Source organism: Chiloscyllium plagiosum, unplaced genomic scaffold (assembly GCF_037043375.1).
Source record: "Chiloscyllium plagiosum isolate Xiang-an unplaced genomic scaffold, Cpla_swu_hap1 HiC_scaffold_14, whole genome shotgun sequence".
NCBI classification, from domain to species: Eukaryota; Metazoa; Chordata; class Chondrichthyes; order Orectolobiformes; family Hemiscylliidae; genus Chiloscyllium; species Chiloscyllium plagiosum.
Genome location: NW_028270152.1, coordinates 45199881 through 45223807, shown reverse-complemented (window position 1 = coordinate 45223807; position 23927 = coordinate 45199881). Strand labels below are relative to the sequence as shown.

At 42.5% G+C, this 23927-nt stretch overlaps 2 protein-coding genes across 5 annotated transcripts in view; one reads left to right on the top strand and one right to left on the bottom strand.

Annotated features, from left to right (window-relative positions):
• Positions 1 to 12350, bottom strand: part of LOC122559053 (putative uncharacterized protein C3orf49) — a 115927-nt gene extending 103577 nt beyond the window's left edge. For 2 of the 3 annotated variants that reach the window (XM_043708260.2, XM_043708261.2), the window contains exon 1: positions 12247 to 12350. The gene's annotated coding sequence lies outside the window, so the exon portion shown is untranslated. Of the gene's footprint in view, positions 1 to 6159; positions 6334 to 12246 lie in introns of all 3 variants that reach the window. The other variant, XM_087994407.1, reaches the window with a different exon arrangement.
• LOC122559258 (cadherin-related family member 3-like) overlaps positions 1 to 22902 on the top strand; it is a 91428-nt gene extending 68526 nt beyond the window's left edge. For both annotated transcript variants that reach the window (XM_087994406.1, XM_087994405.1), the window contains 4 exons: positions 8251 to 8270; positions 8371 to 8402; positions 10151 to 10199; positions 22345 to 22902. In XM_087994406.1, the coding sequence (XP_087850532.1) occupies positions 8251 to 8270; positions 8371 to 8402; positions 10151 to 10199; positions 22345 to 22499 (256 nt within the window). In that variant the 3' untranslated portion in view covers positions 22500 to 22902. The remainder of the gene's footprint in view (positions 1 to 8250; positions 8271 to 8370; positions 8403 to 10150; positions 10200 to 22344) is intronic.
• Positions 22903 to 23927: the final 1025 nt, after the last annotated feature.

Genomic DNA, 23927 nt, shown 5'->3' with positions numbered 1-23927 from the left:
GGAATGCTCTTCCCCAGAGGCCCAGTCTCTGGATTCATTTAAGAAAGAGTTGGATAGAGCTCTCAAGGACAGTGGAATCAAGGGTTATGGAGATAAAGCAGGAACAGGATTCTGATTAAGGATGATCAGCCATGATCATATTGAATGGTTGTGCAGGCTTGAAGGGCAGAATGGCCTACTCCTGCACCTATTGTCTATTGTCTATTGTCTATTGTCAAGTCTTGAGAAGCTAGATGGAGTACCACAAGAGGATCAAGACCAGGGATTGCAACTTCACACACTGTATCATTCTAGCAACACTGCGGGACTTAGCAAGATCAAATGCCATTATCTTCTTCATCCATCACTCGTGGCAGAATAAGACGCTCCATCCAGAGCTTATAGAGTCAGAGAGTCATAGAGATATACAGCATGGAAACAGACCCTTCGGTCCAACCCGTCCATGTTGATCAGATATCCCAACCCAATCTAGTCTTATCTGCCACACCCGGCCCAGATCCCTCCAAACCCTTCCTATTCATATACCCATCCAAATGCCTCTTAAATATTGCAATTGCACCAGCCACCTCTACTTCCGCTGGCAGCTCATTCCATACATGTACCACCCTCTATGTGAAAAAGTTGCCCCTTAGGTCTCTTTTATATCTTTCCCCTCTCACCCTCAACATATACCCTCTAGTTCTGGACTCCCCGACCCCAGGGAAAAGGCTTTGTCTATTTACCCTATCCATGCCCCTCATAATTTTGTAAACCTCTATAAGGTTTACCCCTCAGCCTTCGACCCTCCAGGGAAAACAGCCCCAGACTGTTCAGCCTCTCCATATAGCTCAAATCCTCCAAAACTGGCAACATCCTTGTAAGTCTTTTCTGGACCCTTTCAAGTTTAACAACATCTTTCCGATAGGAAGGAGACCAGAATTGCACGCAATATTCCAACAGAGGCCTAACCAATGTCCTGTACAGCTGCAACATGACCTGTAGTCAATACTCTGACCAACAAAGGAAAGCATGCCAAACGCCTTCTTCACTGTCCTATCTACCTGCGACTCCACTTTCAAGAAGCTATGAACAGCTTCTTTGCTCAGCCCGATCTTTTTCTTTGTTTTATTGCTTTTTTGCTACTTTTCTGCAATTTTTTTACAGCTTTTGCCTTCTTTGGAGGGAACAGAGGAGGCAACTCCAAACTAGAGGCTGCTACTTATAAGTCTGGGAGGTGAGACGATGGAGCAGAGGCCTACATGGGCAAGCACTCCCGGAACAGAGGCTGACACTGGGAAACTGTCCCGGAGCAGAGGCTGACACTGGGAAACTGTCCCGGAACAGAGGCTGACACTGGGAAACTGTCCCGGAGCAGAGGCTGACATGGGGAAACTGTCTCGGAGCAGAGGCTGACACTGGGAAACTGTCCCGGAGCAGAGGCTGACACGGGGAAACAGTGCCGGAGTGGAGGCAGACACAGGGAAACTATCCCAGAGTGGAGGCTGACACAGGGAAACAGTCCCAAGTGGAGGCTGACACAGGGAAACAGTCCCAGAGCGGAGTCTGACACAGAGAAACAGTCCCAGAGCGGAGGCTGACACAGGGAAACAGTCCCAGAGCGGAGGCTGACACAGGGAAACTATCCCAGAGTGGAGGCTGACACAGGGAAACAGTCCCAAGTGGAGGCTGACACAGGGAAACAGTCCCAGAGCGGAGTCTGACACAGAGAAACAGTCCCTGAGCAGAGGCTGACACGGGGAAACAGTCCCAGAGCGGAGGCTGACACGAGGAAACAGTCCCTGAGCGGAGGCTGACACAGGGAAACAGTCCCAGAGTGGAGGTTGACACGGGGAAACAGTCCCAGAGCGGAGGCTGACACAGGGAAACAGTCCCAGAGCGGAGGCTGACACGAGGAAACAGTCCCTGAGTGGAGGCTGACACAGGGAAACAGTCCCTGAGCGGAGGCTGACACAGGGAAACAGTCCCAGAGCGGAGGCTGACACGAGGAAACAGTCCCAGAGCGGAGTCTGACACAGGGAAACAGTCCCAGAGCGGAGTCTGACACAGGGAAACAGTCCCAGAGCGGAGGCGGACACAGGGAAACAGTCCCGGAGCTGCGGCTGACACGTGGAAACAGTCCCAGAGCGGAGGCTGACACGGGGAAATAGTCCCAGAGCGGAGGCTGACACGAGGAAACAGTCCCAGAACGGAGGCTGACATGGGGAAATAGTCCCAGAGCGGAGGCTGACACGAGGAAACAGTCCCTGAGCGGAGGCTGACACGAGGAAACAGTCCCAGAGCGGAGGCTGACACGAGGAAACAGTCCCAGAGCGGAGGCTGACACAGGGAAACAGTCCCTGAGTGGAGGCTGACACAGGGAAACAGTCCCAGAGCGGAGGCTGACACAGGGAAACAGTCCCAGAGCGGAGGCTGACACAGGGAAACCTTCCCGGAGCGGAGGCTGACATGAGGAAACAGTCCCAGAGCGGAGGCTGACACAGGGAAACAGTCCCAGAGTGGAGGCTGACACGAGGAAACAGTCCCAGAGCGGAGGCTGACACGGGGAAACAGTCCCAGAGCGGAGGCTGACACGAGAAAACAGTCCCAGAGCGGAGGCTGGCACAGGGAAACAGTCCCAGAATGGAGGCTGACACGAGGAAACAGTCCCAGAGCGGAGGCTGACACGAGGAAACAGTCCCAGAGCGGAGGCTGACACAGGGAAACAGTCCCAGAATGGAGGCTGACACAGGGAAACAGTCCCTGAGCGGAGGCTGACACGAGGAAACAGTCCCCGAGCGGAGGCTGACACAGGGAAACAGTCCCTGAGCGGAGGCTGACACGAGGAAACAGTCCCAGAGCGGAGGCTGACACAGAGAAACAGTCCCTGAGTGGAGGCTGACGCGAGGAAACAGTCCCTGAGCGGAGGCTGACACGGGGAAACAGTCCCGGAGAAGATTTGCCTTGGAGCAGCTCAGAGCTGGTACAGAGCTGACTGGCGACTAGGAGTGGAGCAGGGGCGATTGTTGGACTGGGGTCTGGTCTGGGCGGACCACGTGTCGAAGCCCCTGCGCTGAACTACTACCATGTAATGTTTATTTGTAATTTGGTTACGTGACTGTAATGTCTATCCATTTAACTAAGTAATATTTTTAACTTATACCAAGAATCACTGTAAATTAATTCAATCACTTTTTCTTTTTCATTCCTCTTTTGGTATCTAAGATTTGTACCTCGGTACTTAAGATGGCACCATTGTAAATTTTTCACCGTACTCTTGTACTTCTGTACTTGAGTACACGTGACAATAAAGGATATTCTATTCTGTTGCAGTATTAATTAGGCCTCTTGTCTGACATCCATATACTTGACATTAGCCTGCACACACTGCCAGCAATTCAACTGTGCACAAGGTATGTGACAGTCACCAACACACAGACTTCTCTTTTATAACACAAGGTGATGTAGAACCCTCAACAGTTAGAGCTAATTGGATGGGGTTAGGTAACTTTGCTTGTCTTGATCCTATTAATTGCTAACACTGTGGTCATTGGAATGGATGTAAAAAATTGAGTATGACAATGCTCCTGTACATAATCCTTTCAGATATCATTTCTTCCCAATCCCATAATCTTCCAATTTGTTAGCCACATAGGTTGTAGGCTTCTTTTTCCTCCTCCTCCCTTACCCTTGTGCTTTTACCACCTAAAATGAGCATTCTAGCCACAGAGGGCAGGAATGCCAAGAGGAGAATGATAACCAAGACACAGCATAGAGTGATAGAGATATACAGCAAGGAAACAGACCCTTCGGTCCAACTCGTCTATGCCGACTAGATGTCATAAATTATTCTCGTCCCAATTCACAACATTTGGCCCATATTCCTCGAAACCCTTCCTATTCATATACCCATCCAGATACCTTTTAAATGTTGTAATTATACCAGCCCCACCACTGGTAGCTCATTCCATACACGCACCACACTATGCATGGAAAAGTTGCCCCTTAGGTCCCTTTTAAATCTTTCCCCTCTCACTTTAAACCTCTGCCCTCTAGTTTTCCATGCCAGGAAAAAGACTTTGTCTATTTATCCTATCCATGCCCTTCATGATTTTATAAGCCTCTATAAGGTCACTCCTCAGTCTCCGACGCTACAGGGAAAATAGCCCCAGCCTATTCATCAGCCTCTCCCTATAGTTCAAACCCTCCAACCTTGGCAACATCCTTGTAAATCTTTTCTGAAACCTCTCAGGTTTCACAATGTCCTTCCTATAGCAGGGAGACCAGCATTGAATGCAATATTCCAAAAGTGGCCTAACCAATGTCCTGTATAGCTGCAACATGACCTCCCAACTCCTATACTCAATACTCTGACCAATAAAGGCAAGCATATCAAATGCCTTCTTCACTATCTATCTACCTGTGATTCCACTTTCAAGGAACTATGAACCTGCACTCCAAGGTCTCTTTGTTTGACAACATCCCGAGGACCTTACCATTAAGTGTATAAGTCCTACTCTAATCTGCTTTCCCAAAATATAGCACCTCACATTTATTTAAATTAAACGCCACCTGCCACTCTTCGGCCCATGAGCCCATCTGATCGCAATCCTATTGCACTCTGAGGTAACCCTCTTTGCTGTCTCCTACACCTCCAATTTTGGGTGTCATCTGCAAACTTACTGACCACACCTCCTTTGGTCATATCCAAATCATTTATATGAATGACAAAAAGCAGGGGAACCCAGCACTGATCCTTGTGGCACATCGCTGGCCACAGGCCTCCAGTCTGAAAAGCAACCCTCCACAACCACCCGCTGTCTTCTACCTCCGAGCCAGTTCTGTATTCAAATGGCTAGTTCTCCCTCTATTGCATGTGATCTAACCTTGCTAACCAGTCTACCATAAAGAACCTTGTTGAATGCTGAACCTTACTGAAGTCCATATAGATCATGTCCACTGCTCTGCCCTCATCAATCCTCTTTGCTACTAATGCTACTGAATTTCACAATCTCAGACACCGACTGATTTACTAACGCTGGGCTTATCTTAGAGAATAGGGCACATATCGTTTTCAACTGTGGACAAGGTTAGCAGACATGCTGGTTCATGGAGGGTGATATTTTATCCTCGAATTCTGCTGTAAAGAACTCAGATGAGCAATTTGATGAAACATCCCTCTAGAAGAACACTGTTGTATGCACAATGTGTTGTAAAGCCAGCCAGAAAGCCTATTGTAGTAAGGGATTGTGCTGTTTCTTGAGTTTCTGTTTGGCATTTCTGCAAAGGGCTGGCATAGAATTGGTGGACCTTTTGGAATCTCCATCTTTCTGTACAACATTTCATATCTCATTGATCTCATTGAAACATATCAAAATCTGACGGGGTAAATGCTGAGAGGATATTTCCCCTTATGGGACAGTCTAGGACCAAGGGGCATAGTCTCAGGATAAAGGAGCACCGATTTAAGACTGAAATGAAGGGGAATTCCTTCTCTCAGAGGATTGGGTGAGTCTTTGGATCTCCTTGCCACAGAGAGCTGCGGGGGAAGAGTCCTTGGGTATATTTAACGCTGAGATATGTAGATTCTTGATCAGGAGGGGAATCAAGAGTTACAGGAAAATTGCAGGAAAGTGGAGCGCCAAATCAGCCATAATCCTATTGAAAGGTGGAGCAGGCTCTAGTGGCCAAATAACTCACCCCTCGCTTCTGTTCCTTTTGCTTACAGTTCACCGCTCACTTTGTTAGCACTCACAATACTTACAGAAATTCTCACCATATTCTGGCTACCTTTATCTCATTCTCCATTTTTTCTCTCCTTATTCATTTTTTTCGTCATTACTTGCAGATTTTAAATTCTGCGCAATCTCATGACTTGCAGCTTGTCGTTACACAATGATAGTTGTTTGTAACCAACCCCATTTAGAGATGTTATGACACATCTCTGGAGCAGGTGGGACTTGAACTTGTGTCTTTTTTTATTTCAAAAATATACTTTATTTATGAAAAATATCTTTGTAGATGCATAGGTACAAATGCAGTTCTGTTTTGTACAGTTTCATATCAAAGAAGCAAACAAAACATTGGTTTTTGACTCTATCAAAAACCAAAGACTTCTCTTATCAAGATTTACATACATTGAGACATTAGGAAGGACTGATAACTGAATGGAAGCCCATTTACCTTCAGCAGGAAGACCTCAGAGAGTGGTCTTTCCCCATTGCACCTTGGTGGCAGCTGCCCCAAGCATTAGTGTATCCCTCCGTGCGTAGTCCTGAAATATGCCAATCTGCACCACTTGATCGAGGCCAACCTCTTGTTCCGGAAGACCAACATGTTGACGTGAACTTGAGTCTTCTGGTCCAGATGTAGAAAAATTATCACTTTGCCCCAAAATCCTTAACTTTAAATAGCACAAGATGGACTTGATCTATCAACTTCTCATTCTATCACTCTACTTTTACACAATTATATGATGTTTTAAAATTTTAATGTTATCTTTAAAATTTAAGTTAACTACAGATGGTAGGTCTGCTCTTTGGAATTTGTTTTACTTATTGGAATTTATTTATGTTGTGTGTTCTGAAATATCCTATTAAATATCTAGCATGCCTCTCTATTAATCTATCCTTTAACATAAGCTACCAATTCACGTTAGCCAGACTGCTTTTATGCCCTCATAGTTGCTGTTATTTAAATTTTAAAAGGTAATCAAGAGACCCACTCCTTTCTTCCTCAAACTAAAAAATTAGTCATATTATGATCGCTGCTACCAAAGGCCACTTTGACTGTGAGATTGTTATTTGATCCGATCTCACTGCATAATATCAGGTTTAGAATTGTCTGCTCTCTGGTCAGCTCCAGAACATGCTGTTCTCAGTAAGTATCCTGAAAATATTCTGTGAATTCTTCATCTAAGCTATCTTTGCCTATTTGACTTTTCCAGTGGGTACATAGATTAAAATCCCCGAATGATTATCTAACAAGCTCTCATTATTTCTCCCTTTCTGCTCTACCCTATTGTGTATGGACTGTTAGGGAGCCTGAACAGCACTCCCACAAGTAACGTCTTGCCTTTATCATTTCTCATTTCATCCAAATTCTTTCAATATCATGGTTTCCTGAACTCAGGTCATCCCTCTCTATTATGCAAATGCCATCATTAAAGGACAGAGCCATCCCTCCACTTTTCCTTACGTTTTTGTCATTCCTGAATGGCCTGCACAAATCCCAAACTACAGCTTCCCTGATATCAATTAATGGAGAAGTCAATAGTTAAAACAGGGGAGGGAGAAGAATTAATCAGATGGTGGATAACATTGAGAAATTAATAAGGGAGGCTTGGAGAAAGCCAGGGAAGAAGCAAAAAGTCAGTAGCCTCACTGTGGCTCTGATGAAAATGAATACTGAATAGAAATGAATAGAAGGCACAAAACACATATAACACTTGTAAATACTTGTAAAATTGTTACAACAACTGGAAGAGGCTAACCAGTACTAATCTGTAAGTTATTGCTTATAATAAGCACTATTGTTGGATCCATCATGTTCCTGAACTTGCGTTCATTCTGCAGTGTTATGAGCAAATCTTGATTGGAGAATTGACCTCCAAAATGGCATCACTTTTAGCATTCACTACTTTTGCACCAGTGCCTGCATCAATGTGGCATTGCATACAATTTGGCGTACAAATGTGTGGGAACTCCTGGGTAATGTTTTATTTGGCTGGTGTGAGTTTGCTTCCAACAAGGTGCTTTACCTGATATAGTCATGTTTGCAATCTCCCCTAACTTAATAAACTGGACATGCATGTTTTAGTTTTAAAGAATCCAACAGGTACTCGTTAAAACTAAATATTATGGAGAACCATTGCATTTTTTGGTCATGGAAGTATCTGGTCTAATACCAAACTATTAATTTATAAAAGAGGAGCACATTTCCAAGTCAGTGTAATGCTTCAAGTGATCTGAGGCAAAATGAAGTGTGAAACTTTATATCCTCAGGTCACATGCTGTAATAGGGAGATGATATAATGAGCAGGTGTCTGAAAGGCAGACTGAAGTATTAACCATGAGGCATAACACAACAGTAGCTCCCAAGAAAAGGTGCTAATGAAATCTCACCCATTTTTAAAAATCTCCATCAGTAATCAATTTTTGACTTGCATTTTTTGTGGTTTACTTGAAGAAAATATATATAACTAAACTAAAATAGCTTGATAGTTTTGTGATGATTCCCTTTTAATTAACTTTCTCTGTCTTATTGCATTTGTAGAGTCAAGATTGACATTCCAGGTGAGTATTGTGTCTGATTAAAATAAACCCTGAATTCACAATAAAAATGAATCTAATTAATAGCGATTTTTTTGTAAACTTGTTCTCTTTTTAAACATAGAACCTAATGAAGAAAAGCTAGAAGTTGTAACGGTAAGTATTAAATTTCCAGCTCAGCAAAATATTTTATGGAAGGGGTGATTTTACTAAATTATGTTGCTGGCAGGGTCACTGATTTGTGAGGAACTAATACACAGTAATCACAGCAAAGCTTGTCATAAATTTCTCTCTATTGAGTAGAATTAATCTTGATGTGCTCAGAGTAGTCCCTGCATTCCCACTAGGAATGTGGTTTTATAAAGTCAGCCCTTATAGGTGGAAAGTAATGCAGTGAAATGTTCTGCAACATATTAATTCACAAAAAGAAGATCATGAAATGAAAAGCTGGAAATGGGAGCATGGAGATATTCTGCCTTTCCTTTTACCTCAAGCAACTGCATTTGAGTCCAACAAATCTCCTCTTCAACACTCCTGAACAATCCTTGATCAGCAATGTTATTCAGAAAGACCCCAAGGATGGGACAGGAATTTTGAAATAGTTAAAATTTTAAAATAAGGAGCAGGAAGTTTATTGTGGATTTGCAAAGACATTTTTTTCATCCAGAATTTAGTGCTTACCTTACTGCCATAAGGGTGGGTGAGGTGGGAAACGTTAAGACATGTCAGAATTATTTAGATGAGCACTTGAAATATCATGATGTACAAGGTCATGTGGCAATTTTTAGAAAATGGGATTACAATGATAGACACCTGATGATGAGTGCAGACAAAATGTTAGAAGGGCCTTTCTTCATGCTGTAAAATTTCTATGACAATGACTCTACACTGGTCTGGTAGAATAAGATCTGAGGTTAGTTACTAAAGCTCACTGTTAGGTAGGATTAGAGGGAACTTTGTTTTGAGTCTAATATTAGAAGTCATAGAAGCCCTACGGTGCAGAAAGAGGCCATTTTGCCCACTAGTCCATATCGACCCTCTGAGAGATCCCACCCAGACCCAGCCCATAACCCCACATTTACCATGGCTAATCCATCTTGCCTACACATCCCTTGTAATTTAGCATGGCCAATCCACCTAACCTGCACATCTTTGGACAATGAGACAAAAGTGGAGCACCTGATGGAAACCCTCATAGATGTGCAAACTCCACACATGGTCACATGGGCTGGAGTCAAACCGACGTCGCTGTTGCCACGAGGCAGCTGTGCTAACCACTGATTCACTGTACCACCCATTAAGATAATATTATTACATAACTGATCATATTTTCTGTTAGTGTTAAGCAAGCAAAAAGGCAAAATTTGAAGTTCATAAATTTTGCTGGAGGACGTTATGTATATGCTAAAAGGTGATCTTTTGCAGTGATCAAAATATTCCCAGCAACTACCAGGGTAGGGTTGAAGTGGAGTTTATTCCCATTAACCTGCATGGTTGGCACTGCTGTGGCAGTTAAGTCTTTCACATTCGCACAATACCAAATAATTTCTCAGCAATTAGCAATGGGTGTTGACAAGAAGACTACCTGGCAGAGTTGGCCTCACAAAGCTAAAATGCGGAAACGACTTTTTAAACCACTGCCTTTATGTTCTTAATGTAGAAAAGAGATTGTTATCTTGTCAACTCTGTTCTAACATTAGAAATTTCTCCAGCAGCTGGAAACTGATGATCGCAACTCTGCATATATTTAAACAGCATACGTGGAACTCTGATTTATATCTTTATTGCAAAGATTGAATGGGACTACATAATTAAAGTGTATACAAGCAAATAAATATTACCAACATTTGAATATGACTAAACACCATCAATTTGACTTACACATAATTGCCCTTTCCCCACAGGAGGTAACTAAGTATGATACTGTCTTCAATGGACAAGCTGTTGATCCAGGTAATGTATGATGATATTTTTCCAATGGATAGAGACAAGTCCGTTTATTTATTTATACAGATAATATAGGTTATCAGCTCTGCTGGATGATTTAGTAGCCACAGCCTCACAATTAAATTCACAACTTCCAATTTTGAGCTTTCTAGCATCTGCTAGAGTGATTTCTGTCGTAGAATATCTGGGAAAAGGAAAGCAAACTGCATTGTGGTATACTCACTAACCACTGCATATGATTGTACTTTATTATGGCTGATCAGAAAAACAATGGCAGAAATAGTGTCTGTGGACATACCTACAGGTTGTTTTTCACTCTGCAATGATGAGGACTTACTTTTTGTGGGGCGAGGAAGGGCAGTAATTGGAAAGGAGAGATTTTTACAGTGTGGGATAAGTAATTGTTACAATTTAATAAGTTCACAAAAGTTGCACCCTGTGATCGTGATTCCAAATCTAACTCTGTACGCATTGCCTCCAGTGAATAATCCCAGGTATACCTGCAAATGTTGACATACACCCTGTATCTTCTCATTACAAGTAGTGATTTGTGGTTGGAGTAGTTTACTGCAGAAAAATTTCCTTTCGGTGCCGGCTCTAAAGGCCTATCCAATTATTAGTTGTAATGGATAGACCACTATAGAGTTTTAACAAGAAGAGGTATATTTCACACAATAACAATAGACACCATTAACTTTAACTAGCATGGCACCAGTGCAAATATCAATATATATTGTGAGAGGTAATTTCGGTTTAAACTTTAAGATGTGCCTGGACCACAGACTGATCTATAATAAAAGACAAAACCTTTGTTTCTTTTCTAGAACATTTTATATACTCAAAAGTAGAATAGTTTAAATTGTGCAGAATGCTGACAATTTGTGAGCAGAGTAAAAACAAACAGGCCCTTGATTGATGAAACCATTAACACAGGCAGGGAAGGATGAGTCCTTGACTGATAAGACTCCAGGATAGGGAAACGACTCGAGAGACATCTGTTACAGATTGAAGTCTTTGACTGATAAGACTACAGGGTGAGAAAAACAACAACTTTAGAGACTCTGGAGCCATTTGTTGCAGACTTTGTGATAAGAATAATGATGTTTTAAGAATGTGAACCTCATGGCTTGTTAGAGCCAAGGAGAGGAGGGACTTGTACTGTATATAATGGGAGACTTTGTAAGCCTCGGCGTGCCTTTTCTTCAAGGGTGCCCAACTCTGCAGACTTGACTTGTTAATAAAACTTTGTTTTCCTGAATTTGTCTAGAGCGATTATTGAGAAGCGATTTTCGTTTCTAACATATATCAACAAGCAGGATTGTTATTTAAGCCTTCCTTGGGACCTTGCACATGACTCATGCTACTCCATCCAAAGACTGAGATTTTATTAGGTTGGGTGGAACTGATGTATTTTCTACATTCATTCATTTAGAGCAAATACCTTATATAACACTTCCAGGACTTCTGAGTTCAGCTATTTGAGAACATTGTTAGTTGTCCAAAACTAAAGGTGCCGTAATTGTAGAGTGCATGTTTCACTAAGACAGTAGCCATACTAACGTGATCAAATCATCACAGGCATTTTAATATCTCACCCAATCTTAGGCATCCACTTTATGAGTTTAGGTAAGCATTAGGAAGCATCAGAACAATTGATTTTCTCACCCTCACAAATTTCTAGCTCAGTATGAACAGCCAGATCATGCTGGGAGCTGGCTTGCTGTAAATGTGGCCTGAATATTGATTTAGTCCAAGCCTTCCAATGCAATTTATTGCAAACATAATTGGTTTCAATGTTGTAAATTAAATTTGAAATTTTACTACTGTGCTTGTTAACTTCACTACCTAATTGATATCTATCTGCAATAGTGGCTATGCCACCTGGACTATGATTCAGATATATAACTTCATGTTCTGATACAACAGAAAAAGAATTTAAAATGTTCAATTAGTTAACTAAAAATTTGCAGTAAATAACAAACTAATATCAATAAAAATAACCATTGAACGACAGTTCATTAATATCTTTAGGAAGAAAGTCTGTTGCCCTTACCTGGTCTGAACTTGATGTGTCACCAATACCATAGCATTGTGATTGACTTTAAACTGATCTCTGAAATGGCTTTGCTATATCTGAGAGTTTCTCATCACCACTGCTTTGTTTTTGCCAGGGTGCTGTGTATGTTTTGCATCTGATTTATCTTTGAAAAGTTAAGTACAGGGAACACAGTTCAGTGAACAGCCTACCATAATCAAACACAGGTCAAATAAATCATTAACATTTTTTCCCCTTTTTAACTAAAGACCTTGTTTGAATTGAATCATCCATCCAAAGCAACAAACATATAAACATCAACCCTTTTCTTAGAAATCAACTTGTCTGTTTTCCCCAAGTACAGAACTCATTTTTGAGATCTAAAGTTTTTTTAGGTCTGTAATTAGATCTACAAATTGGAGTTTGTGTTTCTATTTGATCAACTTGATGAGGTGGATGCTCTATATCACTCACAGGTAAAAGAAATGATTTGGAGATGCCGGTGTTGGACTGGGGTGTACAAAGTTAAAAATCACACAACACCAGGTTATAGTCCAACAGGTTTAATTGGAAGCACACTAGCTTTCGGAGCAATGCTCCTTCATCAGATGATAGTCACCTGATGAAGGAGCGTCGCTCTGAAAGCTAATGTGCTTCCAATTAAACCTGTTGGACTATAACCTGGTGTTGTGTGATTTTTAACTAGGTAAAAGAAAAGTACTCTAACAATCACTGTCCTCAAAATATCCTGGTCTGCTCACTATGAAGCAACTTGAATTCCACCTGATATTCTCATTTCATTTAAAAGCTTTGGTAATGAATGACAGCTTTAACTCCTCTGTACCCAATAGCAATTGTGGTCATGCTTTGGCTATTTAATTCAAATATAATGTCCACCTTTAAATTATAATTGGAATGTTGCTCAGATCAGACCTCCATTGCTGTAGCCTTGGGTTCAGCTCACTCCAGGTGCTCCTACTTCTCAAGGGGACAGAGTGGTATAGCAGGCACTGATAGGGAGGAGGAGAAACAGACAGGCACCCCAACTTTTTCATGGCTGGAGACACCAGAATTTCCTTGACTCACCACCTCCTCTCTGCCAGTCACCCCACTGATGGGTGGCACAGTGGCTGAGTGGTTATCATTGCTGTCTCAGAGGGCAGGGACCCAGGTTCAATTCTACCTTCATGTGACTCTCTGTGTGGAGTTTGCACAATCTCTCTGTATCTGTCTAGGTTTCCTCCGGATGCTTCCACAGTCCGCGGATGTGCAGATTTAATGGATTGGCCATGCCAAATTGTCCCCATAATGTCCAGGGATGTGCAGGCTAGGTGGATTAGCCATGGGAAATGCAAGATTACAGGAATTGGGTAGGTGAGAAGGTGGGTCTGTGTGGGATGGTTTTTAGAGGGTCATTGTGGACTCAATGGGCCAAATGGTCTGCTTCCACACTATAGGGACCTATAATTCTAGGTGGCAGCTGAGGCAAAGGAGGCTGACCCCATACTTGAGGGGTTCAATTAGGCCAGGGTCTCTGAATGTTCAATCGTTGTATATAATGTGCACTTTATAGATATTCACTTGCACAGTGTCCACCTTAGTGAACCTGAGGGGCACCAGTATCCTTGGTGGGAGGTTTGCTAGTGCTCTTGGGGGGGGTTTAAACTAACTCTGCAGGGGCATGGGAACCCAGACTGTAGCTTTAGGGTGCAGGACCTGGAGTGTAGGGAGGTTAGGAACATGGCATCAATTTCAAAGGAGGGTGCCTGTAAACAGGAAAGTGGTTTGAAGTGTGTATACTTCAATGCAAGAAATATACGAAATAAGGTAGGTGAACTTGCAGCGTGGGTTGGTACCTGGGACTTCGATGCTGTGGCTATTACGGAGACATGGGTAGAACAGGGACAGGATTGGCTGTTGCAGGTTCCAGGGTTTAAATGTTTTAGTAGGGTCAGAGGTAGGGGTAAAAGAGGGGGAGGTGTGGCATTGCTTGTCAATGATAGTATTACAGCTGTGGAAAGGACGATGGATGAAGACTCGCCATCTGAGGTAGTTTGGGCTGAGGTTAGGAATAGGAAAGGTGAGCTCACCCTGTTAGGAGATTTTTACAGGCCTCCTAATAGTCCTAGAAATGTAGAAGAAAGGATTGCGAGGATGATTCAAGAGAAGAGTGAAAGTAATATGGTGGTTGTTATGGGGGACTTTAACTTTCCTGATATTAATTGGGAAAGCTATAGCTCAAGTTCGTTAGATGGGGCAGTGTTTGTCCAATGTGTGCAGGAGGGTTTCCTGACACAATATGTAGATAGGCCAACAAGAGGTGAGGCCATACTGGATTTGGTTCTGGGTAATGAACCAGGCCAGGTGTTAGAATTAGAGGTAGGTGAGCACTTTGGGGATAGTGACCACAATTCGGTGACCTTTACTCTAGTGATGGAGAGGGATAAGTGTGCACTACAGGGCAAGAGTTATAGATGGGGGCAGGGAAATTATGATGCTGTGAGGCATGACTTAGGATGTGTGGCCTGGAAAAGTAAGCTTCAAGGCAAGGGTGTAATTGATATGTGGAGCTTGTTCAAGGAGCAACTATTGAGTGTCCTTGATAAGTATGTGCCCGTCAGGCAGGGAGGAAAGGGTCGTGTGAGGGAGCCGTGGTTTAATAAGGAATTGGAATCCCTTGTTAAATGGAAGAGGGCGGCCTATGTAAAGATGAGGCGTGAAGGTTCAATTGGGGCGATTGAGAGTTATAAGGTAGCCAGGAAGGACCTGAAGAGAGAGCTAAGAGCAGCAAGGAGGGGACATGAAAGGTCCTTAGTTGGTAGGATTAGGGAAAACCCTAAGGCTTTCTATAGGTATGTCAGGAATAAAAGAATGACTAGGGTAGGAATAGGTCCAGTCAAGGATAGTGGTGGGAAGTTGCGTGTGGAGGCTGAAGAGATTGGGGAGACACTGAATGAATACTTTTCGTCAGTATTCAATCAGGAATAGAACATTGTTGTCAATGTGAGTACTGAGTCATAATTAAGTAGAATGGACGGCTTTGAGGTATGTAGGGAAGAGGTGTTGGAAATTCTGGAAAGGGTGAAAATAGATAAGTCCCCTGGGCCTGATGGCATTTATCCTAGGATTCTCTGGGAAGCAAGGGAGGAGATTGCAGAGCCATTGGCCTTGATTTTTATGTCCTCGTTGTCTACAGGAGTAGTGCCAGAAGATTGGAGGCTAGCAAATGTGGTTCCCTTGTTCAAGAAGGGGAGTAGGGATAACCCTAGTAACTATAGGCCGGTGAGTCTCACTTCTGTTGTGGGCAAAATCTTAGAGAGAATTGTAAGGGATAGGATTTATGAACATCTGGATAGGAATAATGTGATCAAGGATAGTCAGCATGGTTTTGTGAAGGGCAGGTCGTGCCTCACAAACCTTATTGAATTCTTTGAGAAGGTGACTAAGGAGGTGGACGAGGGGAAAGCAGTAGATGTGGTGTATATGGATTTTAGTAAGGCGTTTGATAAGGTTCCCCATGGTAGACTACTACAAAAAATACGGAGGTATGGCATTGAGGGTGAGTTGGAGGTTTGGATTAGGAGTTGGCTGGCCGGAAGAAGACAGAGGGTAGTAGTTGATGGCAAAGATTCATCTTGGAGTGCCGTCACTAGCGGTGTTCCGCAAGGATCTGTTTTGGGACCATTGCTGTTTGTCATTTTTATAAATGACCTGGAGGAGGGGTTAGAAAGTTGGGTGAGCAAGTTTGCGGATGATACGAAAGTTGGAGGAGTTGTAGACAGTGAGGAAGGATGTGGCAGGTTACAGCGGGATATAGATAAGCTGCAGAACTGGGCAGAAAGGTGGCAAATGGAGTTCAATGTAGCTCAGTGTGAGGTGATTCACTTTGGTAAGAGTAATAAAAAGATGGGGTACTGGGCTAACGGTCGGATACTTGGTAGTGTGGATGAGCAGAGGGATCTTGGTGTCCATGTACACAAATCTTTGAAAGTTGCCACCCAGGTAAATAGTGCGGTGAAGAAGGCATATGGCGTACTGGCTTTTATTGGTAGAGGAATTGAGTTCCGGAGTACTGAGGTCATGTTGCAGTTGTATAAGACTCTGGTGCGGCCGCATCTGGAGTATTGTGTGCAGTTTTGGTCGCCATACTATAGGAAGGATGTGGAGGCACTGGAACGGGTGCAGAGGAGGTTTACCAGGATGTTGCCTGGTATGGTAGAAAGATCGTATGAGGAAAGGCTGAGGCACTTGGGGTTGTTTTCATTGGAGAAAAGAAGGTTTAGGGGTGACTTGATGGAGGTGTATAAGATGATTCGGGGTTTAGATAGGGTCGACAGTGAGAATCTTTTTCCTCGTATGGAGTCAGCTATTACAAGGGGGCATAGCTTTAAATTAAGGGGGGGTAGGTATAGGACAGATGTTAGGGGTAGGTTCTTTACTCAGCGAGTCGTGAGTTCATGGAATGCCCTGCCAGTAGCAGTGGTGGACTCTCCCTCATTATGGGCATTTAAGCGGGCATTGGATAGGCATATGGAGGATAGTGGGCTAATGTAGGTTAGGTGGGCTTGGATCGGCGCAACATCGAGGGCCGAAGGGCCTGTACTGCGCTGTATTCTTCTATGTTCTATGTTCTATGTTCTATGTAGTCTTACTATTTCATTAAGAGCTCATAAGTGAAAGAATGCACAGGCAATAGCCACAGTGTTCCCTCCCTCAGTACTTCATGATATGGGGTCAGATTTTTAATCAATTTTGACATGTTCTGATACACTTTTTGGGAAGGTTGGAATTGAAGATAGATCTCCTAGCCTAGTGTTAGGGACAGTATCACTGCACGACAAATATTGAAGTGCTGCTTAACATGGATTTGAAGGCAGATGGTTAGAATTCAGTAATCACTGAAATGCTGATTGCTGAAGTAGCCGCTCAGTTGACCTTGCATTCTAATCATCAACTCTACCCCTTTCAAAAAAAGACATGCCTTACCCTTCCCCCACTATGTGCTGCCTTGTTAATGTTGGAAGCTCATTACACAATTGATCTTTGAATCAATATGTCTTTGCTGCAGAGGGTTGCAGGCTCCCCCTGTGACCCACAACATCCTTACATATTCGGCACCTTGCCTACTGTACGGCTTTTATCCATTGAGCTGTCACCTACCCAACTGTTTTAGTTGAGCTGCTTTATCTTATGATCAATGTTCCCATTTGACTGTGGGAGTCAAGTATTATTGAGGTCTCATGCATTTGTTGGCTCTGCACTCTCCCCAAATTTAGGTGGAAGTGACCATGGCTTTCTTTGATCCCCCTTTGCAATCATGAGACCATAAAACTATGATATAAGAGCAGAATTAGGCCATTTGTCCCATCAAGTCTGCTCCGCCATTTGATTATCGCTGATATGTTTCTCAACCCCATTTTCCTGCCTTCTCCATGTAACCTTCGATCTCCTTACTCATCAAGAACCTATTTATTTCTGTCTTAAATGCACTCAATGACTTGGCCTCCAAAGCCTTCTGCAGCAATGAGTTCCACGGATTCCTCATCACCTACCTGAAGAAATTCCTTCTCTCCTCAGTCTAAAGGCTCCTCCCTTCACTCTGATGCTGTGCCTTTAGGTCCTGATCTCTCCTTTCCTTTTGTTATTATTTGTTAGGTGTCACTGGGTGGCCAGCATTGATAGCACATCCCTCTTTGCCCTTGAGAAGGTGGTGGTGAGCTGCCTTCTTGAATTGCTGCAGTCCACTTGCTGTGGGTTGACCCACAATGCTGGGAGGGAGGGAATTCCAGGATTTTGACCCAATGACTGTGAAGGAACAGTGGTATATTTCTAAGTCAGAGCTGTGAGTGGCTTGGAGGGGAACTTGCAAGGTGGTGGTGTTCCCAAGTACCTGCTGCCTTTATCCTTCTAGGTGAAAGTCATTGTGGGTTTGGAATGTGTTATCTAAGGATCTTTGGTGAATTTCTGCAGTGCATCTTGTAGATAGTACACACTATTGCTACTGAGCACCGGTGGTGGGGGGATTGAATGTTTGTAGATGTGGTGCCAATCAAGTGGGTTGCTTTGTCCTGGATGGTTTCAAGCTTCTTGAATGTTGTTGGAGCTGCACCCATCCAAGCAAGTCAGCATCACCCTCCAGACCTGTGCATTATAGATGGTGGATAGACTTTGGGGTGTCAGGAGGCGAGTTACTCGCCGTAGTATCCCTAGTCTCTGACGTACTTTTGTAGCCACTGTGTTTCTGTGGTGAGTCCAGTTGAATGTCTGGACAATGGTAATCCCAAGGATGTTGACAATGAGGGATTCAGTGATGGCGATACCATTGACTATCATGGGGCGGTGGTTAGATTGTCTCTTATTGGTGATAGTCATTGTCTGGTATTTGTGTGGTGTGAAAGTTATTTGCTACTTGTCGGCCCAAGCCTGAATATTGTCCAGATCTTGTTGCATTTGAGCATGGACTACTTCAGTATCTGTGGAGTCATGAATGGTGCTGAACACTGTACAATCATCGACGAACACCCCCACTTCTGACCTTATGACAGAAGGAAGGTCGTTGATGAAGCAGCTGAAGATTGTTGGGCCTAGGACACTACTTTGAGGGACTCCTGCAGGGATGTCCTGCAACTGAGATGACTGACCATCCACAACCACAACCATCTTCCTTTGTGCCAGGTATGATTCTAACTAGTGGAGCGTTTGCTCCTGATAGCCATTGATTCCAGTTTTGCCAGGGCTCCTTGATGCCATATGCAGTCAAATGCGGCCTTGATGTCAAGGACTGTCACTTTTACCTCACCTCTGAAATTCAGCTCTTTTGTCCATGTTTGAACCAAGGCTGTAATGAGATCAGGAGCTGAGTGACCCGGGCGAAACCCAAACTGGGTGTCGCTGAGCAGGTTGTTGCTGAGCAGGTGCTGCTTGATAGCACTGTTGATGACCCCTTCCATTACTTTTTTTTTTCTTTTTTTAAAACCTTTGAAGGTTTTGTTTTTTTTCTCTCTTTTTTTTCTTTTTTATTTCTTTTTCTCTTTTTTTCTTTTTGTGCAGGTGTGAGACACAGTGGGAGACACAAGGTGCATGAATCTTTATTCAATTTACACCACCAGGAAGATAGGAAAACACCCAAGTGGCCAGTGACAAGCAGTGCCCTTCACAAAAGGGCAACGTTGTATGATCAAACAGTGAAGGGGAGGGTAGGGATTAAATCAAAATAGAGTTGGAGGGGGAAATAATGCACTCCACTCCTTGCGGCGCCCATCTCTCCCTGAACAACTCCAGGGTGTTGGTGGACACCGCGTGCTCCTTCTCCAAGGACACCCGGGCTCTCTTCCATCACTTTACTGATGATGGAGAGTAGACTGATTGGCTGGTAATTGGCTGGGTTAGATTTGTCCTGCTTTTTGTGTACAGGACATACCTGCTAGTGGGGAAAAATCTTTTCCACATCCACTCTATCCAGGTCTCTCAGCAATCTGTAAGCTTCAGTCAGATGCCCCCTCATCCTTCTAAACTCTATCGAATACAGACCCAGAGTCCTCAAACACTCCCCATATGATAAGCCATCCATTCCTCTCCTTTATTCTGCTCGATTCCATCCAACTACATTCAGTTGCTTCCAATGACAGTACCATTTCCTCAAGCAGTCATTACACCAGGTCAGTCTACACATGAACTTTCCGTAGCCTCAGTGCACTATAAACAAACCCTATAAATTGTCAGTTAATGTATAACACACTCGCATAATAACTATGATCCATCCTCAGCACACGTTGCAGGACATCCCAGACTGATTATGGTTGATCCCCAAACTGAATTTACAAGATGCCCCTCATACCAGATAAGCAAGGCCAGGAATGATTTTGAATGAGTTTCGGGACTGACCACTGCCCTGCCCCTGTTTTGAAATGGCACTGATGCCTAGACTTGAACTGGACCCACCATTTGATTGACCATGGCCAACTCCCAGATTAGAAATGGTCCAGCCCCAGAACCAGCTGGTGGTATTTCCTGATTGACAGGATTCCCCTCACCTGACTAAGCATGCCTCTCCTTACGCATTTACACAGTACCATGTCCTTCATATATATATATATATATATACACTGTGTTTATCACATTTGCTGCAGGCACTTGCACCACCTTGGCATTGAAGCAGTAACACGTACCCTCTGTTTCACATTGATGCTTCACTGTTTTTTCCTGCCACAAGCTATTGCCTTGCCCTCTCACTTGGTGAACTCTCAGACACATTCTGTTGCCTGATTCTTTGCACTAAGCTGCCATTTTGAAGCAAAAATCGGTGCATTGCTGTTTTCCGGCAGGTTCTGTGATGGACCAGGGCCACATTGTGTCTTGGTTCCCTTCAACATACTTACTGTAGTTGTAGAGTGGAGCTTATGGCAAATGTGAAGGTAATGAGCTTGGACAATGTTTAGCTAGAGGCAGCCAAAGCAAAGAACTTGCCTGGACTGGAGGCTGAAAATCAAATCAAATCAAACACCTGCTTCGTGCAGTCAATTTTCTAAAGCATTGAGTATCGCTATTGGGTAGAAATTAATTGCCAAATGTCAATTCTAGCAACTTGAGTAATTAATGCGATGCAAATGAATACAGGTTGACTTCTCATCACCTAATGGCAAGCAAATCATAGAATGTGTCATGGTGTAGAAGATAGCTATTCAGCCCATTGTGCCTGCACCAACTGGTTGAATGGACATCACTACCCAATGCCAATCTCCTGCTTTTTCTCTTTTCCTTGCATGCTTGTTTTTATTCAAATAATCATCCAATTCCCCCTTGAATTCCTCTTGAATTCATAATACCTCCCTGATTAATTAATTCCTCCCTCTCTAATGAGGGGGCATGCAAGGCGAGAGGAACTAATTCCTCAAGTTTGTCTCGACTGTGAGAATTTTTTGCTGATTAGTTCATCATGCTAGCCATTATTCTCATCAGCTCATGAAGCAGATAATCTTGCACATGGTCTCAACCCAGAATCCAGGCCCATTTCTAGAGCTTTCTGAGAGTGTCAGTTACTTCACACTCTAGATCCATCTGTAGGCTTCAACAAATGAGTACTGTATACACAGATTATTGAACAGACTTACATAAACACAAATAGACCAATTAAATTATTAAAGACAAGCGTCACTTTCTCAAAGTTAATTGCGTATGGGTAATAAAAGCTGGTCTTTTCTGTAATGTTCCTATCTGATGAATGGGTGAATAATAACCAAAATCTTTCTAAGTACTCTTTGAAAGACCACACTTAGAAAGACTACACTTTCTAAGTATGCCTTATGAGTGAAGAACTTTGGGATGTCCTAAGGACGTTAAGGGCTGCAATAAAAATGCAGTTTTAAATTTTATTTTAATTGGATACAGCAGTGTCAATTATGTCTGACGTTTGAACCTTCAACATTAAGTATTATGCATTGGAATATGCATATGTCAAAGATACTGGTGTTTCTGCTATTTCCTCTCATGTTCCATGGTTAATGTTAGACCTTGTTTCCAGCTAGGTGCTTGTGGCTTACAAATTGTGGAGATAGGCTTAATGTGAGGTGTCAAATGTAGGTAATATTATCACAGTGATCTTAATGTCTGACAATTTTATTTACAGCTGCTTCCTATCATTTATAATATTTTATTTGACTGAAAGGTCAGCTTCAAATATGATTACCATCCTCAACCATACCTCTTCCAACAAAATATTCAAATTAGCATCAAGAAGGGGATAGTTTTTGCTATCTTTTTACAGCTACTTTCCAATGCAGCAAAAACAAATCACTAATTAAAGAGTAACTGCTCCCATGATTCATCACCCATCTCACCTCCATTCATTTCACTTCAGAAAAAAATGTGTAGGGATCAAATTCAAATTAATTTTAAAAATTAAAGCCATTTCACCCAGCAAGACCAATTGTAAATTCCTTCTGGGATTAATGAACTAGCTCAAATGCATCTTCAGTGGACTGCAAATTTTGAGGTTTTACTTATTTTTAATCGGCAGTTCACAGAACTACTGAGTATTAATTCAGATTTTATTCTATCCGTGCTTTAATACCTAAGTAATGATGTCTCCAGTGCAAATAATCAATGTGTTTAATTCAGTTACAGGGAGGTGGTATGAATACAACAGTAAAACAGGAGCAAGGAAGTGGAAGGAAGCAAATGAGTTACAGGAGGCAAACATGAACATAGTGACAGAAAAAGCTGAGCCTACGAAACCTCAGTCACCAAAAAAACTGAATGATTTCAAGAAATAAGAAAGGAACATTTTAAATAGATGTGTACCTTTTTAGTTAGTCAATATTTGTTCAATTGTACAATCTGCACAATTCTGTTGAACAATGTATAATTGGAATTAGAAGTACATATTACATTTTGTTCAATGATATATTTTTAATTAGAGGAAAAATGGATTTTGAAATGTGATTATCATTAGATTTATCTGTGATCTATAGCCAATGAATGCATAGAGTGCATAAAACTTTAATCTTCAATCCACAAAATGCTTTATGATAATACACTAAACACATTAGAATTTCATGGGAATGTAAAAGACCGCTTTGAATTAATCACAAAGTTAATATTTAAAATGTTTTTAAGGAGGAAAATAATGAAAGTTTAATGAATAAATAATAAAAACAATTTAATTGCCTCGATTAAACTCAATTACAGTATGAGTCATTTATAAAACTTGTGCTTTGTTGGATCCACTATTAACCATTCAAATTCCTTTCCTTTTTACCAAAGATTGTGGTAGAAATTTTACTTAAATGTGTTCTTTGGATCGGCGCCTTTGGAACTCAATATTTCATATCCCAAAAAATCAATTTAATTGAACTCAGGTTGTAAGTTCGTTCACAGAGCTATTAGATTTGTTCTCAGATGTTTTGTCACCATGCTAGGTAACATCATCAGTGAGACTCTGGTGAAGTGTTGATGTTCTGTCCTGTTGTGTTTTTGTCTGTCTTGGTTTGTTGTGGTAGGTGATATTTCCAATTCTGTTTCTGAGAGATTGGTAAATGGGGTTCAAATTGATGTGTTTGTTGATGGAAGTCTGGTTTGAATGTCAGGCCTAGAGGAATTCCCTTGCGTGCCTTAGTTTAGCCTGTCCTAGGATGGATGTATTGTCCCGGTTGAACTGATGTCCCTCTTCGTCTGTCTGTATGGTACTAGTGATAGTTGGTCATGTCTTTTGGTGGTTAATTGGTGGTCATGTCTCCTGGTGTCTAGCTTCCTGCCCATTTGTCCAATGTAAGTTGTGTTGCAGTCCCTGCGGCTACTTTGTATATAACATTCATTCTACTGGTTGTTGGTATGGGGTCCTATAAATTTATCAGAAGCAGTTTCAGTGTGATGGTAGGTTTGTGGGCTACCATGATGTCTAGGGGCTGGAGTAGTCTGGTTGTCATCTCTGAGATGTCTTTGATGTTTGGTAGTGTGGCTAGAGTCTCTGGGTGTGCTGTGACTTCTTGTTTAGGTCTGTTGTGCAGGAATAGGTGGACTGTGCTTACCGGGTGCCCATTGTTCCTGAATACGTTGTACAGGTGTTTTTCCTCAGCTTGTTGTAGCTCCTAGGTGCTGCAGTGTGTCATAGCTCATTTAAATAATGTCCCGATGCAGCTCTGTTTATGGGTGTTGGGATGCTTGCTCCTGTAGTTGAGTATCTGTGTGTGGCTTTCCTGTGG